Below are 18898 nucleotides of genomic sequence, written 5' to 3' on the forward strand. Positions count from 1 at the left end.
AAACCCATCTCCCTTTCACTGCTCTATAATTTCTGAGCAAGGACAGAAAATTATAAACCACAGCCAGCATTACAGCATAAAACCAATTGCAGAAAGCAAGGAGAGGGCAGTGCTGTGTGCACTCAGACACCAGCTCCTCCAAGGACAACCTCTCCTTTACCTGTCTCACATTGTACCAGAGAAGAACTCTGTCCTTTCAGACCTCCCAGCTGGTAGCTTGGGCTCACTTGATGAAGCAGACAGCGCTTTCCAGAAAGTGAAGTGGCATTGCCACATTTGCAGTGACCTCAATTTCTGCTGAGCCACTTCCAAATAAGAAGTCAAGCCAGAAAAAAAAACCAAAAATCATGACACAGACCTGAAGACATCAGCTTTAAACATGCGACATACAGCCCTTTCTACCCTAATCCTCTCGCCTCCAAACCCACCCTATCTCACGAGGACACATGTTAAAAACAGCCCAGTGGGTGTAATCCATTTTAGAGCCAGGATCTCTGCTTGGCCAGACCCAGCGCTCAGAGCCTGCCCAAGGGCAGAGTTTGGCCCATTGCTTCTGTCTCTGGTGCCTGGGCTCTGGTTGTTTTTTCCAGACGCATCCTGCACATGGACTAAGGGCAGGGATGAAGCTGTTTGGCTCGCGATTCATTCAGCATCATGGACTCCCTAACAGCAGGTACTGGATGCGAGCCCTCCTGAGCATGTTCAGGCATAGTCTGTCCCTAGAATCCAAACAGGTATGGCTGGAGGCTTCTCACTCAACCTCACCTGGAGATTTTTCTATAGCAACTAAAGCCAGGCATTTGGCTGGCTGGATTAACCCTTACCTGTTTCATGAAACGGGTTTCATTGAAAATGAGCATCTTTTTCTTACCTTTAATTTCTGCTGTGGTGCAGAGACAGCTATGGATCAATGAAAGTGTCTTCATCGATCACCTGGATGGTTTTTGCTGAACGAAGGATTGAAATGCTGAATCCTTCCTCTGCTGGTCCTTTCCATGATGGGGGGTAAAACATTTCCTAATTTCCATCAGGTTATGTGAGGTTTAACCCCAGAGGATACAGCAGATTAAGTCACGTCTCATAAATCAGTCTGGAAATTTGCCCTGTTTCACATCAAATTTTCCATAGTTCAGCTTCTCCAATGACTCCTATTGCCCTGCTCTTCCCCTGCCTCCCACCTCAGGGGCGTTTATAGCAATCAGATGCACTTGTACATACATAAAAAATAACCCAGAATTTTTAAAAAGTTTGTATTTACAAGTTGAGTCTTGTACTGTTGGAATTAGACTCTAATTAGGTCAGTCATGATCCCCTGGTAGGGTAAGAATGATAGTGCTGGAAAACAGACAATTTATAGACACCCAAAAATAACTCATCCTGCTGTTTTGTAAGAAAGATGTGTTTTCTTCGCCCTGCACTGAGGACATTTGCAGTTGAGGCCACTCGGGCACATTGATACCAGACACACAAGCTGCAGCTTGGTCCCACAGGCAAAGCTGGCCTGTGCCTCAATTTCCTCCTACCAAAGGAGGGATATTAATCCTTCCCAATTTGACAGGGCTGTGGTGAGGTCACCTGTGTTTGTAAGGCATTTTATCACTCTTGGCATGAGGCCCCAGGCTATATTACACATGCTTTTTTTCAGACTTGACTTTTAGCCTTATCTGCACCGCCTGTTTAGTGCACAAAGTACAATCATTTGCATGAACTTCACTTCAGGGTGAAGAAAAAGCCCATGGTTTCACCACTGCGTGCACTGGTGCTTTGCTAGGGTACATATCGGAACTGGCAGCACGAATGGTGCACTAAACCCCCTAGAAATTGCACAATGCAGGGAAGTACCTTTGAATGACATTGTGGGCGTTGGTTGCTTCTTCCTCTGACACATTATTGTCACCGTCACGCACCGATAGTTTGCAGTTTGTTCATTTCTCCATATATAGGTGCAGATTCTTGGATTCTGCAAATGACTTCACCAGTTTCAGAGCTGCTGAGAAACTTGTTTTGTAAAACATCGCAGAATCACTTTGTGTCAGACTCATCTGATTTAGGATTATCCTAACTTGTTAACAAACGGTGATGAACATGCCAATTGCCTACTTAATGAAGGTCTCTACCAACCTGGGAAGTCGCCTTGGCTTAGAGGGACATGCCCTGCATTTCCAAAGAAAAAAAGATAGCAAAGCAAAAGGGCTCCTGCTCTTGGGGCCCAGTGGAAGTGAACAAAAACCCAACAAAAATGTGTGTTCAGATAAAGTTCCTTTTGATTTTGTGGGAAATGCAGGTTTGAAATGAAAATAATTGGCAAGGTAAGAGGAGGAGAGAAAAAAAAAACCCACAACCAAAACCAAGAGGCAGGCTTAAAATAAATGAAAATGAAAGGAGCAAGGAAAAAAATAAATAACCCTGGAGCAAAAACACAGAGGGAAGAAGAGGAAACAAATGAGACAAATAGCAGGAAAAGGGTCAGTAATGAAAGCCCAGATTACTCAATTCAGTCAAGCCCTTGCTTGTGCTGTTCAGGGCAGGGCGGGAAGCCAATCTGTTTTCTCTGGTATTGTTTAGGCTACAAATGCCGTGGCAGATTTCCCATCCACTCCCGTGTTTATGTCCGTGCTCCAATCCTAACCACAAAAACATGTGAGGAGGAAACGCATCCTGAGAAGAGTAAGGGCTGGAAGCAGGAGGATGATACACTTCGTCACCGAATGACCTCAAAAAAGCACTTCTGCATCTTATGGCAATTTTGCAGAATAATGTCTCGTTCATGAAATGTTATGGCGTGAAGATTTTCATCTTCAAAATGGGTACATTGATACCTCTGGGTTATTACAAGCTACCAGCCGCAGAGGGCTGCCCGTATTTATACAACACTGCATTATTTATAATATCCCTTTCAGGAGCAGGAGAATGTGAGTTTTTTCCTTAGCAGTTTGACTTTTTTTCTGCCCCCCCTCTCCCACTTGAAAAACATTGATTTCTCGCTCTCATTTCTCCCACCAAAGCTGTAGCCAACCTGACTGTGTTTAGTTTACTTCTCTAGGCCAGATGCTGAGCTGGTGAAAAGCACCACGAGCCACCCTGGAATAACAGAGCTGCCCTGATTTCCACCAGCTGGGATCTGGCCCAGCTTCCCCAACATCAGCACGTTTGTGGGAACTGATTAACGGCTGCTACAGTGCTGCAGGGGAGGACAAATATTATTTGCAAGGGGATGAAGGTGTACAAAACGGTGGCCCCATGGGTTTCCATTTCTGAATGGGTTTCAACTCTCCTGTAATAAGGATCTGGAGGAAGTTTATCACTGCAAAATAACAATATTTAAGGTTGATCAAATTTTGGGTGGAAACTATTTGAGAGTATCATTTTAGCTAAAAAGCAATGGGGGATTATAAGATTTTACAGTCCAGAACTAACAGTGAAGAATTTCAGTCCGTGTTATGTTTTCACCATCTTGAGCTGTTAACTCGTGAGCACGCTGGCGAGGCACCCAGAAACTTCTTCAAGCCAAAAATAACAGAAGAGGCTGGAAAATATTTTTTCCCCTACCCAAAATAAATGTACCAAGGACACACACATTTCAAAAAGGGTTCTTTTAATTAGAAGCAAGTTTGCAAAAGAAGAAGTAACTTTCTCATATAAAATAGTGGAGTGGTGAAGGTGAGGCTAACAAGAGGTGTGGAACAAAAATCCAGGGCAAATCCCCAGGGAGACACTGAAGTAAAAGCAACGATCCGATAACCGTAGTACACCGAAGGGTAACTCAAACACATCTGTGCAAGGTGGTCCTACCCCTAAACTGATGGCAGATACCAAATCAGAGGATGGACTCTATCTGAAGAGTGGCAAAGTGACCAGCTACAAACTCACCATAATACCATGTCCTTGCGTCTTTCTGCCACCCAACAGCTCCCACTGCACCGTGACAGGTCCCAGCACTGCCCAGGAGCTTAACGACATCAAGGGGGGAGCGCTGGGGGCACTTCCCAGGCGCCCCACCTGCAGAACACCACCACGTTGTGTTAACAGAAAGGTTTCATTCCCAGATCTAAAGAATCGGGCATAAATGGGAATACACTTCAATATAAAGCTCTGTAACCCCATTCCAGTCTCTATATCCAATGATTCAAGCCCCAAGAAAGTGCACAGTGATCAAACAGCATCAAAATAATGAATTTCCTGCCAAGTCTTGAGGCTCCAAGGCCGTTTAAAATGGGCAGGTGGCAGCTTTAAGATGATAAAATTCTGAGTCAGAGCCTGAATCTCAAGTCCCAGTGGTATTTCACTCCTTGTTCGAACATATCTCACCTGTCCCACGTGTCACGTGTGTGCTTCTCAGTTGTGGCTCTCAACTACCAGGGGCAGCAAACTTTAAACCTTCACAAAGTGCAAGCCAACTTTGTCCGGGAGGGCTGGGGGTAAAGATGTAGGGGAGAAGAAAAAGAATACAGAAATACAAAGAACTGAAGGGACTTGTTAGGTGGAGCCATCGAAGGGTCATGCCCAGCCCGACATGTTCAGTCTTGGGGTGACTGTGCTCCTAATTCAAGGGTGGCTTTCTGTAAGGAGGTTTCAATACACACTGTGCAACCACATCATCATGCGTGTGGTTTTGTGTAAACACCACAGCAACATACCTCTCCCCACATGATCTCTAGTAGTGCCATGATGATGGACGGACTCCACACACGCTGGCAAAAACTTATAAAAACAACCTAAGAAATGTGATTGAATTAGCAGGAAACTCCAGGCTGATCGAAGCTGTTTGCAGTACAACCTGCCCATCTAGTAACTGTTCTGTGATGGCTTTTCCTCTCCAAATATAACCCCTCATTGCATGTGCCCTTCTGGCTGCTGTTGATAAAGGAGATCACTAAAGATAGGAGGTGTTGGGATCATATTCAGTCTTGCATGTCTCAGGTTTCTAGGACTTCAAGATTTCTAATGGCCCTTCCAAAGGTTATCTTTCTTGTTTGGGTTTTTTTTTGTGTGTATGGTTTTTTTTTTTGGGTTTTTTTTTAAGTTTCCCAATAAATTCTTTTTCTAAAAGGATTTTTCTGAAACAAGTTGCCCTGCTTATCTGGAAACAGCAAGTAGAAGAAGACACCAGTGCTCTGTATGTATAAACAGCTCTTTCTCCTGCCTTTTTGGAAAGCAGATTGGGTAATCTTTGGATGACCCAATGGATTTCTTGAGGGAAGCAATGCCAAGGATAATAAATGTATCCCCATGTCAAGACAGACTTGGATATTTATTCTAAACAATTGCTACAGCAGCTTCTGGCAGAGACCTGGGTATAAGCAGGAAAAATGAGTTCTTGGCCCATCTGCAAAGCATCACTGGCTTTAACACTCAAAATGAAGAGAGAAAAAAATCCTTTTGGGTAATGGATTAGTTTCTTTTTCTGGATGCTTTTTTTAGTTCTCTCCAGTAATGCCAACTGCTTCCAAAAGTGGGATCACTGGCCGCAGTGTGATTCCTTTAGTAAATGCTGATGAAACCCTTTGCTCTGTGCTCTCACTTCTCTCTGCCCTCCCCACGAAGGGGTTTCACACGGGTGACTCCCAGGGTGGGGAAAAAGAGACTGATGAAAGCAAAACAGTGCCCTCTCCTGTCCCTTCTCACCGCTGCCACTCGCACCCGAGGTCATGCACCAGCAGCCGAGCATTAGGAGATGGGAATGGAAAATACTCCACCCAAGGGTGTGGTGGAGGACACACCATGTGTGATACGGAGTTTGTGGAATAAAACGCTCCACTTAGAGTGGCTGGAACAGTACAGCTCCTTCACTCATGTGCACTTTTGCACGTGATTTATGATATGGACAGCCTGAGGTTCGGTGCTGTTGGGAGTGCCGGGAGCGTTGCTGACGGTGGTGGCTGGTGTCATCTCAGCCCTGGGAGGGGGGGAATACTTGGGCCCTTTTTTTCCTGCAGGAAATTGGATATTTCCATGGCTATTGCACGAAAAATGAGTTCCTATTAAACCGTTCCCTGAAATGTCTCCCTTGGTCATTTCATGATGCTGTTTTTATTTTTTAGTAACAGCCACCAAGAGACCTGAGAAACATGGGAAAGTAAATAAATAAATACAAATAAAATATCCTAAGAAGGCATTTTAAATATAAGCCTTCATTTTTCAAGACTGTTATAAACAGGAAGATGGAAACAGAAATGGATTTGATGGGTGAAGTTATTGTAACATGACAACTAATGTTTAAAAGTCGTATTTCAAGGCTGTGATTCCCAAAGATTACAGGTATGAAATAGAGCTTTCTTGCTAACTGATGGAGTGTTTCCTTCCAGATAGAACAATTTACCTGATATCTGAGGTAAATAAAACCTTCCCATTAATCATATTTTACAAGTACAGCATGTTAACAAGAAGGCACAGGGATCATGCATGTAGCTACAGAGGATCCTGGGCAGCAGAACACACATCCTACGCTCACCTTAGGGGTGAGCAGGGCAGTGCACTTCCACACTCTGCAATTGCCTTAGTAAAGTAAAACCACATGTAAGAAAAGCCAACTCCTAAACAAAACATAACCAAGACTGACAATAGCGTGGACTGGAATGGAACAGAAATACCTTTGTTTGGATCAACAGGTCCTAAAGGAATCACACTTAACCTGTTATTTCAGCAGCAGTCAGAAGAAAAGGGCCAAACAGCCAACTCAGCAGGTCCTCAGCAAGCTCAGGCTTTTTAGTCGCAGACAGTTCTGAGAAAAAAAGAATAGTCTCTTTTCCCCGCTTTATATAGATCGTGCTGCTCCCCACTCCCCATGTTGTCCTTCAGTGGAGCAGTGGCCACAAAGTCCATTTCCTTTATTGCCCATGGTTTCCTTGCTTTTCTGCTCAATGTGGTATCAGATCAGCCCCAGGGAGTAACTGCACCTCACACCAATTCAGATCTGGCAATATTCAGGAGATACGGAGCTACTCACACTATGCTTTCCTTTGGAGCAAAGTCTTCGGTGTTTGATCTACTTTCTACTAATCTATATCCCTAAGTCCTTAGTGGTCCTTGAAAGGCTCCTCCTGTAGCACTACCTCTCAAACCTGTTGGATAAGCGCCATTAAAATTCCAACAGCAATTGCATTGCTATGTCACATGTATATAAAACAAGGTGTTTAAAAATATGTAAACTGATGCAGGAAATAACAAAGGAAAAAGAAAACAAATCAGAAAACTCATGTAGATAATTTCATCTAAGAAACAAAAAACTAAGACTACAAACAAATTCTTGTCAGTTCAGTAATTAAAGCAAAGTCCATATGGCTTAAGAGAACAGTCAAAGTGCACCGAAGGCAGTGGGTTTTTTGTTTGCTTTGCATTCCTCTTCGCAGTAAGCTCCACATCATCCTCTTTGGAGCCCCTTCTCCATCCCACACACATCCTATCCAGGTGCAGAGAGGGGGATGGCTCACAGGGTTTTGGCTCAAGCCTGTGTCTTGGCATATCCCTTGACATCTAATGAGCTGTGGATCATTATCCCAAACTCAAAAGCCCTTAAACACACCCACTGGAGTATTTGGTTTTGAAATTTTTCTTTCTGGAGCCTTTGGAGAGGAACAGCAATCCAGTGCCAAAGCTATCCAGAATCTGTACGCACCAAGAGCAGCAGCGCTCAGAGGCAGTGACAAAGAGTAAAAGCAGTTCCAAAATCGTTTGCCCTGTCCAAGAGGCACTGAAAGGTGTCAGCAAGGCTGAGCTTGCCCTTGGACCTCAACTGTTCAGGTGAGGTGCCAATCAAGCTACTTCTAACCAGCTCCCATGGGCAGGAACAGACAGCCACCATAATCAGCACCAGGTTGGTTTCAACAACCTGCCTTGAAGCTACCACCACCCAGTTCCACAGCTGTCCCACATCCCCCCAGAGAGGACAGGGACAATCTCCAACAGTAACAGTGCCCACACATGTTCTGACAGGACATTAGCAAGCAGCAGGATACCAATTTTCCTGGCTGACCTACCCCCACCTGAGAGGAAATGCCAGATGCTGGAGTGGCAAGGAAGGACTTGCCTGCTTCCAAATTCACCTTTCAAACTCTTGCGGTAAAAAGTCTGGTGATCCAGGACTGTTGCTAGGTCCAAGGGCTGGACTTGGATTCTTTAAACCCCTGACAACTCCCTTGTGAGTAAACAACTTGCTGCTAAACATGACAGACTCAGGAAAAGGACAGAAAAGAAGAAAATAAAAAGGGAGCTATACAAAAGGATGGAAAATAAACTAAAATTCTCCTCTCTTCTTTCCAAAGGCTGTAGCTTCAAGTGCACAAAGCAGGCTGTAAACGTGCACAAGGTAATTCATGACCTTAATGCTTGAAAAACCTGGTTAGCTTTATTTGGAGACACTTTGTTACTTCTCCCAGATACGAAGCTGAAGAATCAATAAAAGGCACCTGTAGACACCAAAACTCACCCAGTCTGTGACGTGTCTTTGTACTAAAAAAATGAAATCAAACAAACCCGGCTACCGTGTACTTTTTCACAGACCAGTAAGCAGCACTGCAGAGTCTGGGTGAGAAAGACTGCTCAACTTCTATTGACAGGGCAGGATGACTTTGACGATCAAAAACCTCACCAATTAGTAGACTCTCTAGCTTGTCACTGCAATCTTAATTGAAAGATTCCTCTGGCTTGCTGGGGTGTGTCCTCTGACATTTAAAAAATGACCAATTCAAATGGCACATGCAGTCCATGAGGGAGGATTAGAGCCACACCAAAAATAAACTGACCTTGCGTCTGAATTCTTCCCACTTGCTTCACCCACTGCTGCCTACAGTGCTCTTTTGAGTCATCTCCTCTTCCAAAAGCCCTGGAGTTGGAATATTTAAAGAATGCAGCAGGTCCCATTTGAAAAGAAAGAGAAGCAGGTCAGTAATTCAGTATAAATACACCAGTAGTGAGCCTAGAGCAGACACAGTGACACATCTGAGCATAAGTTGATCAGCCAGTGCTCCTAATGCAGGGAGCAGCAATGAGAAGAGGAGAGAGGAGGTGTCTGCTTTTCATGTAAAAATTTGTCCCTTTTCTATGTTTTCCTACTTGATCTTGATGACAGGGGAAAAATTAAAAAGAAAAAAAAAATGTAGAGAAAAAGGAAGAAAAAGGAGCCTGGGAGGTTTTGTTTTCTCTTCAAACCACATCACAAAGTCACTCATTGCATCTAGGGAATTCACCTCCTTGTTTGGGAACAGGGGGACAGAAGGAGAGAAAGAAAGAGGGAAGAGAGGAGCATGGGAGCTGCTTCCTGAAGCAGTGTTACAAAAAGCGGTTAAAAAACCCCTACTATTCACAAGTGGTTAAAATCATCGCTTTTCGGAATTCCTTTTTTTTTTTCTTTTTTTTTTTAAACAAAGGTTCAGCTAGTTCAGCTCCATATTTTTAGAGTTGATTGTCTTCAGAAAAAAAAACCCCAGCCTCATCCGTGTTCCCATCCGTTTCTACCCTGATAGAGAAGTTACCCACAAGTTCACCGCACCGGTCACGCACACACAGTCACTGTGACGGGTCCCCCCAAGTGCCGCCGGCGGTTCGGCTGTATCCTCCAGCCCCGTCTCAGACGAAGGAGGAGAACCCTGTCACTGGAGTCCGGGAGCCGGGCGCGGGCTGTCCCGTTGGGGTGTACACCCCTCCTGAGCTCTGTGTCGTGATGACAGTCTGGAAATAGGGTTCTGTCTCGCTGGCGACGCACTCCTCGTATCTATAGGATGCTGGGTGCTTCACCCCTTTCTGCTGCCGCTTCCATGAGTTGTAGTACGTGGGGTCACTCATGTAATGGTTCACAAAGGAGTGCTTTGGCAACTCATCTTCATAATCCGAGTCAGTGGCCTGGAGCATCAGGAAAAAAAAAAAAAAAACCAGCAAAAAATCAGCCATTAGCATCTATGATTTAGCCTGTTCCACTCTAAAAGAAATTAGAGACAAGATTAATATCAACAGCTGACAAAAGCGGTAATTTGAGGGTAGCATGGTTTGTAGTCCAAGTGTAATACATGCTGGACTGTAGAAGAGCACTGGGCTCTGGTTTAGCCAGGCTTTGCTGCTAGAGGGAGAGTCACCCAACGAACGCTGGCGATGAGGTGCAGAGAAATCCCTTCTAGTTCACTGCAGAACACTGCGACGAGAGGCAGGAGTTCCTATTTTGACACAAGATGCAGGGAAGTGTAGAGATGTCATAGGGAAACCAACGGCTTTCAATCACATAATCAACAAGACTGCAATTACTTTTGAGAATCCATCTGCTGATGCAAGGACAGAAAGAATGTCTTCCATGCAAGTTAGCCAGATGTGCTGTTGTTTGTGGTGGTCAGACCAGCCTACCTGCATAGTACTCTGAATTTGGCTTGCAAGTTCTGTTAAGTATTGAAAATTAGTTATATCACTGAAAGGGAATTAAGCAAAATCACAGTTTTTTTCAGGCAAACAACTCTATCTGTATGTTCCAGCTGATTATTGGTGGTACAACAAGGCACACGACCAGCGGCGATAGAAGAAAGAGAATGCAAAATCTGGAAAAGAACTGCCAGGCAGAAGGGGTTGCTTTCTTGGGATGGCTCAGGCACAGCCCTGTGTTCAGAGCAGATCTTAGCCCTGAAACATTTATGCACAGTGGCTGGATAGCTTCAAAGCTCATATCAGTATTGAGTGGGAGCTCTATTGAGATGTAACTGGATAAGCTTTGTGCATCTGCCCCTCCTCTGAAGTACCGCTGCTGTGATACAGCTGGAGGAATCACAGAGGGCTCGTACATCTCCTCCAGGTACAGAGACCACGGCAAAGCCTTGGCCACAATATCCAAGTGCACATTTTCCTTCTGTTCCCACTAATGTTCCCACTAATAACAGCCATATCCCATACAGCACACAGACATTTACCCAGTCATCTCCCTATCTCATGCCTTCTCTCAAAATCTCTGGTTTGAGCATGCAAAAGCTTTTATTCCTTTTTTTTTCCCCCCAATAATCTGCATAGCTGATTCTAAAGGCAATTAAATATCAAAGTAGTAGCTGCCTAAGACATACAAGATAGAGACGGGTAAGTGCAGCTCATAACTGTTAGTTGCTGCAATTAATTTCAAAAGGTTGGTATCGTTCTGATCTATGACACCACACAGCACACACACATCCTTCTTGATCCTGCCTGCCACACAACTAGTCTCTCCTCCTCTAAAGCTCCTTTTTAATGGTCTCTGAAGAACAATCCTCAAATGCCTTGCGAACCATCGTTTGAAAAGGGCACTGCATCCATCATCCCACCTCTTTGCTTAGATAGCTGCTGCAATACTATTTCATGCCCATTTTCCAGCATAGAGGGTGATGGACAGAGCTGAGAAATTTTTCCCAGAGTTTTCCAAAAGTCTGAGCAAAGCAGCTCTTTACAGCTTTGCAAAATTTCCCTTCCACTATTACCCATGATTTGGCTCTTTCAGAATTATGTACTGTTTAATTATTTTAAGAATGCAAAGCTTCAGGTGCCTTGACACGTAATTAATATTACAACAAAACCCTACCAGCATTTAATAATTATTCCAGAAGGAATTCAGCAAGTCTTTCTCCTAGAAAAATGCTTCTTTGCACCAGCTGCCAGCCTTGGGAAGCCAACACCCGACTCCCTCCAAAGACCTTCCTGAACAGGTGTTTTTTGCGGCATGCCCAGAATATCCCCAAATTTGGACCACTTCACAGCCAGTGGGTGCAGAGAGCATCTCCAGAGTCTTGGCACTGCTTCAGGGCACATCCTGCCAGCGCTGCCTTGCCTGTTTTTGTAAGGGGCTCCAACAAGAGTGCCTCCTATGCCTGCAGAAGTGACAGTGTGGTGGAGTGTGGCAGCAATAGTTTGGGCAGGCTGGTCCTTGGCTGTAGAGGCAACCAACTTTACCTGCAGACCAAAAGATCCTCGAACTCTGGTTTTCTTTGTTCTTATCAAGAATCAAAGTGTTTTACTTTGCATTAGCCTGCATCTCCAAACATTATGCTGCAGATCCATAGTCTAAATTTAAGGTAAAAAGTGCCTGGGAAGCTGGGAGATGATGTGGCCATCCAGAAGAAAAGTCTTTACATCCTGAGCAGGTGGTTATGGATCACTCAGCAGAAGCAGCACCTGAAGGTGTAAAGTCCTCTAGCTATCATGGATGTGCTCCCTCCATCAAAGGCACAACGCTATGACTGCCCTTGCCATGTCTTCTGACTCCTTCCCCAATCCACCTTCACTCTGACTGACTCGGACACACTCAGCCACCCCACAAAGAAACAAACTCTTGCTGAAAAGATCGATCACAGCTGAGTTGAGGTGTCATAAGCATAAGGAGGAAAAACCCCACAAACTTCTAGTGGCCCCTTACTGGTCTTCCTGATGTCCCCACAGACATATAGAAATATAAAGACAACTAAAAGGCTGGAAGCTCTAAGAAGAAATGCTGAGAAGAAGCTGTATCCAGAAGACTGACACATGACTTGATAGGTATAATAATACTGATGCAGCTACTTGATTTCTGTCCATTGCTAGCAGAAAAATACTCACCCAGAAAACTAATATAATTTCTGGACTTAAGCCAAGTTTTTTTGAGATTGCCAGAGTCAACATAATAAAGAGGAGAAATACTGGGAGCACTTTTAGATGGGCTGCTGCCATTTGAAATACAGTGTCACTTGAACTGCCATGAACAGAAAGAGGGAATTTAAACCAATTATCACCTGCTGATAATCTGTCCACTAATTAGTCCACTATACCAACTGAAAGAGAACACTAATTTGGCGTAAATAAGGCCAGTGCCTTTCAGTAGACTTTCATGAAACATATATAGCTGCAGTAACTTCAGCCTTTCACCATCATTAGCACTGAGGCTGGGAAGGATAACCTACTTGTCAGTGTGGATGCAACACGCTTTCTTTGTGTTTCCTTCAGAACAGGCAGGAACTGACTATTCTGTCCATGTTTCTGAAGTATCTTCTAAGGTCTGCTCCGAACAAGGTACTAATAACCACCCTTACCAGCAAGGAATTCTTTAAATTGCCATCGCACATCCCTCTCTGCCCTGATGAAAATCAAGGATTAGCAAGATAAACCTGTTTTGCATGACAATACAGACAGCTTATACTAGAGGATTACTTTTTAGTGGTTTTTAAACTATTGAGTAAATAGAAATGCTGCAGGGCTTTTTGCTTTGTTTTCGGTTTTCTCCCTTCCCTGCGACTGTGGCTTTGTTACCTTGGAAACCTCCATAGGCTGGAGTGTGATTGGGTGTGCGGTGACATTACAGACTGTCAACCAAAGGTGCATGGATGCCTATGAAACAACAAATACAGACAATGAGAGGCTATTTAAGTAGTTTATTGATAGCATGAAATGCGCAAGTGGTGTTCAGAGGCAAGTCAGTAACCAGAGTGGTTAGCTTAGTCAATGGGAAATTTGAAAATAGTTCCAATTGTCTTTTTTTTTTTTTTTTTTTTTTTTTAAGTGACTGCATAAGAAACAACCCTATGAGATTATTTCTAAAAATGTAGATGGCAGCAGTTCCTTTTGGTTGACATGAAATGAATATGCTGTAAAACAGACAAGTAACCTTGGCAAACAGATTTCTCTGGACACAGGAACCCTTGCTTATTTAATGTGTCACCTGCAGCTGGTTTCCACATAGTGCCCAACTTGTCAAAATCATTGGAAAACTTTATTGAAAACAAGTTAAACCATATTCCCTATTAAGTGTTAAGTGGAAATTTATAATATCTTCCTACAGAGCTGAGAAAGCAAAAGTCAGTTAAATTGCAGAGAGCAGCTGGGAAGACGAGAGCATCACCAGCATTCAGCACTGACTGATAATGTGGGTAATCTGTGAGAATATTATCTCCTGAAAACTGTTTTTGGGAGACCACAAGGACACGCACGTGACAACAAACAAACAAACATCAGTCTCCCCTCCCCTCCTGTAAAACTGCTCTTCCATGGCTGGATGACATCGCAGATATATCATCAAATTTCTCTACATGGTGAACACCAAATTTCTTCAGATTCTGTCCAGAGCCTCGTCCACTTGACTCATTATCTAAAAGCCTATTATTATTAATCATTTAGAAATTACACTCTTAGCACTCTCTTGCTCCATACCTGCCAATTAAACTACTTTAACCTCATTAACAGTACTGGTGCTTGGCTTTCATGACATGGAATAAGTTAACCACTTGATTTATGAATATCAAGAGTACTGCTTGGTCTGTGTGATTTTCTCTTTGTTTCTCTCTTGCTCTCCTCATCAGGAGGGAGCTCTGAGGAAGGCTCCCAGGCAGCCGTGTTGTTAAGTGCAGTCAGTCAGCCCGAGAGTTTCTCGCAGACTTCTTCATGTTCAGTAAACCCCATGAGACTTGAAGCCAGTGAGCTTCCTTCTTTTCCATATAAAATCTTGACACCTCAGGCAACAGGGGTAAGACTAAGCAGCAACAAGATGACATGCAGGGTGAAAGCAAAAACACAGTTTTTGGCCCTGCCTGCCCTTATGTACATCATATTAAGTGGAACCTGAGATCCACGCAAAGATGTATTAGAGGAAGACAGCATCAGGATGGTGATGCAGAGGACCAAACCTGTGTAGAGCTTATATAAAAAGGTGGCTTTAACTCTTCATATAATGGCAAACATTTCTGCCTGCTAAGATAGATGGAAATTCTGAAATTCTCGGAAAACAGAGCTTGTCTGTTAAGATCTCCTTTGAGAATAGAAACAAAAAGAACAGAAAAGACAAACAGGAAGGGCTAATAGGTACAGGAATAGTTGAAAAGAGAGGGGCCAAACACCTATACCCACCTCTGCCCCCACCCACCCTCACCTCCTGTCTGTACCAGCCAATGTAAACATCATTTTTAGGCTGATCAAAAGGCAGCATTTCCTATTGCTACCTCTACTGGGAATGTATTAACATTTCATGCCTAAAAACACTCCCCACCACAAAAAAACCCAAGCATCAAAGACATTATACAGAAGGGCTGCATATCTAAGCCCCAAGGAAAAACAGAAAGCACATTTTGTTCACATACTCACATGCACACACAGATTCACAAAAACACTAGAATCTCAACTGAGACCTTCAGGCTCAACTGCAATACACAGTAAATAAATAATATTAATAATAGCCTGAGAAAAAGAAAAAAAAATCACTTTCTTCTGTGTTGTGCAAACAGTGCATATAGAGGCAGTAATGACACCCTGCAAGTAGACTTTTGCGCATTACCAGGAAATACCACATGGGGCACTGAAATTAATGTCAAAAGGTGCCAGTGCTAAATTCATGATCATGCTCAGCAAACTGTTTTAATGACAGGTTTAATGCTGGGTTGTTACAGTGACATGACCAAAGCACTATGGGTTTAATCTGGAGGGTAATGCTTGCGCATTGCATAGATAGCAGCTTGAGCTACACCAAGGAAAGCTGCCTGCATGATGGGTCGGCCACAGGGCAGCACAAAGCAGCAGACTGTCCGTGGTAATTAACAGGAGGTGAAAGCTAGGTAGCCAGGAAAAGCAGCTGTAGCTGCAGGTGCAGAAAAGCTACAGATGAAAACTGTCATCTTCTTTCACTACTTGCTGCTCTTGATTTATTCTTGCTAGAAGGGTCAGGTTTGGAGTGGTTTGGCCCATTGCTCGCTTCTTGTGCTGTCAGTTCAGATTTGTCAGGATCTCAGCTGACAACACACAATTTCAGAATCAGATTTACCTTTCTGGATATCCCTTGAAGTCTGTCTATTCACCCCTGGCCACTGTTGGACTTTTACAGACTACAAGCACTTTCTTCTTAAAGGGGTTATAAGACACAAGATGGAGCATTGCCAGATGGATAATGCCGGCATACACCCACCGTCCTTGGAGAACAGAGTCTAAAGGCAACCTGAGCAGAAGGCTCCTCTTGAGTTAAACTAAGGCTGCAGGCTTGGGTGTTCAGAAAACTGAATGCTGGGCTCCCACAACCATGGCCATGCACTCCCTGGCAGATTGCTCATTCCCCACTTACTCCCTCTGTTACAGAGGCAGAAGTTACCACCCCTCAACACCACTCTTCCGAATCTTGGTGTTCACTGTAGCTGTCTAAAAAAGGCACTGTGAAAACTTCAAACCACATCCCATACTTCAGTCAGTGCCACAATTCAAAGTGTATCCCACCTTCAACCTCATCCAGATGGTAGCTGCAGCCAGCTGGTTATTTTGCAGCATATATACGTCTTCCCAAAAGTGCTCCAAGTTTGCAGCCCACAGGCAGAAGGGGATGTGCAGCCCCTTCCAGAGAGATGAGTACACACTGGCTGACTGCACTTATCTTTCTGTATAACACTGGAAAACCGTGAATATCTGCCATGGCCAGGTCTAGAATCTGCTTTGGCTGGGTCCTTCCTGTCATTCTTTCCTTTGAGATTTTAATTTTAAGACAAGATGCGAACAGCACGGTGAATTGGACATTTGGAATTCCCCAAGACAGATGAACAGCGACAATACAGTATAATGCTGGTATGGGATCGGGACTTCAAAGACCTGCCAGGATTCATCAGGGAAACAAATGTCTGCAGTGACTGGGCAGCATTTGGCAAGGCAAAAGGAACCCTTACCTCTGACTCTGACACTTCTAAGGGCTTCTCGTTCAGGCCCAAGCTCTCGGTCAGCACAGCTCCGTTGTACTTGTTGCAGATATCCTCATCAGAGTAGTGCAGCCCCCCTGGGCTTGGGCGAGGAGGAGACCTAGGAAGCATACAGGGTAAGTGTATAGGATGTTGTAATTTCTCTGAAATGACACCATTAAATCATGCTTAGAAGCCAGAATCACAGCCTGGGGCAGTGACTTGGGCATTAAAGTCCTCCTTAGATCCTCCAGACAACAGTCTCTCCTCTTTGACTATTTAACAGTTGTTTGAAGCTAGATGAAACACCATTTCCAAGAGTGTGGTGTTCCCACCTTCTTACCTGGTTCCATTCTTCTTTGAGAAGGTGCTCTTGATGTTCAGGTGTCTGCTGTTGAGCTCCAGAGCAGTGAAGCCTCCGTTATCCAGGGTGACTGACTCTTCCACATTGGAGATGGTTTTACCTGGAACCAGGCAATAAAAGATTCAGCTGAAACAAAAGCACTTTTCCCCCAAATAAAACTGTAGGTACAAACTTTTCCTCCTTTGTGTTTTACAACATCATTAACTATTTGAAAATCTCTTTACCTTTCTTACTGGCAAATTAAAACAATCAGAGTGAAGGAGAGGAGCTTATTAGGAGTGTGAACGGGCAGAAGGAGCCAAAAGAGGGGAAAGGAGGACGCATGGATGGATGCATTTCATTCAGAGTTAAGTATCTAAAATAGCTCAGATGAACTGTGCTCCAAAAGTGCTTATTCTTGTCTTTTGACTATAAATAGAAACCAGGTGACTAATTCAGGTGGCCACAGAGGATGTCCTAAATCAAGTGCTGTGAATCCCCTTCATGCTGACTGAAGCAAAGAAAGAGAAAGTAAAACTAGGAAAGGCAGAAAAAGAGTAAAAGCAGAAAAAAACCAAAAAGGCAGGAAAGAAAGCAAGAAGAAGGGTAAGTAGATAACAAATGGGAAAAAGATGTCAGAGCTGTAATGAGGATAAGATATAGATGTGAGAAATCACTGGACAATGTAAGGCTGGGAAAAGGACAGGGGACTGGCACAAGAGGGAAAATACAGCAAAGTATATTATTTCTTGTGATCAAATATAGCAAGAGCTTATTCTCTCCCATGCTCATTCTTTGTAATCCCAAAGGTGTGAGCTCAGCTTGTGTCCTGGGGAGAGGGACCGGTTGCATACTGACACTGCAGCAGACAGGTACTTTATCCTCGGCTTCAATTTCTGTGCTACATTAAGACTCAGTGTGAACACTGATATCTGACAGTACAGGTCAGACCTGTCTTTTCATGTCTGTCCCCCAAACACAGAGCAAAACTAAGAAGATGAGAGATTTCCTATGAGCTATGCATACAAATATGTAACAGTATTAACTTAGTAAAATGCCACAGTATTCATACATCTTGTATCTCATGGGACTGAAATCTGATTTTCTAACACTTGTTAGAGGTGAATTATAAAGAAAGAAAAGATCTTCACTTTGGAACTGTATTACTAAATACTGCCTGGAAGACTCCTTCATTACATTAATCCCTAAGAACGGGTAGTGCAAAGACCCATCCACCTGATCCTACTCATTAACGTGTCTTTTTTGGCGCTTCCTGGCATCAGAGCAATTTCTTGCTGGAGGAGACTATCAGAGAAATACACATGTGAACAAACCTTCCAGGACTTTATCATGTAAGCAGAAGAAAAGGTAAAACCAATATTCAGAGCTCAAGAACTTAGCGTTTTGAAAGGGGACTATTTTAACATTCCCAGTTATAGAGCAGGTAGCCCCTGTTGCCTTTCAGAAAGGAGACTGGTAAAAATTGTAACTAAAGGAAAATTCAAATCTTATTATGTGTTAAAGTTTAACAGGTCCAGGTAACCAAGACACCTCCTAGCTGCTTGGCCCCCAGCCCAGCAACTGCAGCTTAGCTTAGGGAATGAATGTGAGATGCAGGGCACTATTTGATATAAAGGAATTTTGATATAGTCCTCACACATACAGTCTTAGAATATTTGCATTGGGTACAGCCATGGAAAAGCAGAATCTTTCTCCTTCTCCCCATCTGTCAGGGAATGATGACAAAGATAAATGAAGTCTCAGCTCATTCCTTTTTTGTGGTCTTCTGCCAAGCATTTGACCCAGACTCCTTGGCTTTTGCTACAGTCCCTGGGACTTCCAGATGCTGTCCAATCCAAGCCCATGGCTGGTTAACACCCAAAATCTGATAAGATCCAGCACTCTTTGCCCAGAGTGGCTATGGGCAAAAGCCATTTCTACCAAAACAGAG

The 18898-nt window shown here is 43.7% G+C and overlaps 1 protein-coding gene across 3 annotated transcripts in view; it reads right to left on the minus strand.

The window, feature by feature from the left end:
* Window positions 1-3578: 3578 nt before the first annotated feature.
* SDK1 (sidekick cell adhesion molecule 1) overlaps window positions 3579-18898 on the minus strand; it is a 416682-nt gene continuing 401362 nt past the window's right edge. For all 3 annotated transcript variants that reach the window (XM_074840972.1, XM_074840973.1, XM_074840971.1), the window contains 3 exons: window positions 16948-17068; window positions 16596-16725; window positions 3579-9837 (listed from right to left, as the gene is read on the minus strand). In XM_074840972.1, the coding sequence (XP_074697073.1) occupies window positions 9565-9837; window positions 16596-16725; window positions 16948-17068 (524 nt within the window). In that variant the 3' untranslated portion in view covers window positions 3579-9564. The remainder of the gene's footprint in view (window positions 9838-16595; window positions 16726-16947; window positions 17069-18898) is intronic.

This window comes from Strix aluco, chromosome 15, assembly GCF_031877795.1.
Source record: "Strix aluco isolate bStrAlu1 chromosome 15, bStrAlu1.hap1, whole genome shotgun sequence".
In the NCBI taxonomy this organism is placed as follows: domain Eukaryota; kingdom Metazoa; phylum Chordata; class Aves; order Strigiformes; family Strigidae; genus Strix; species Strix aluco.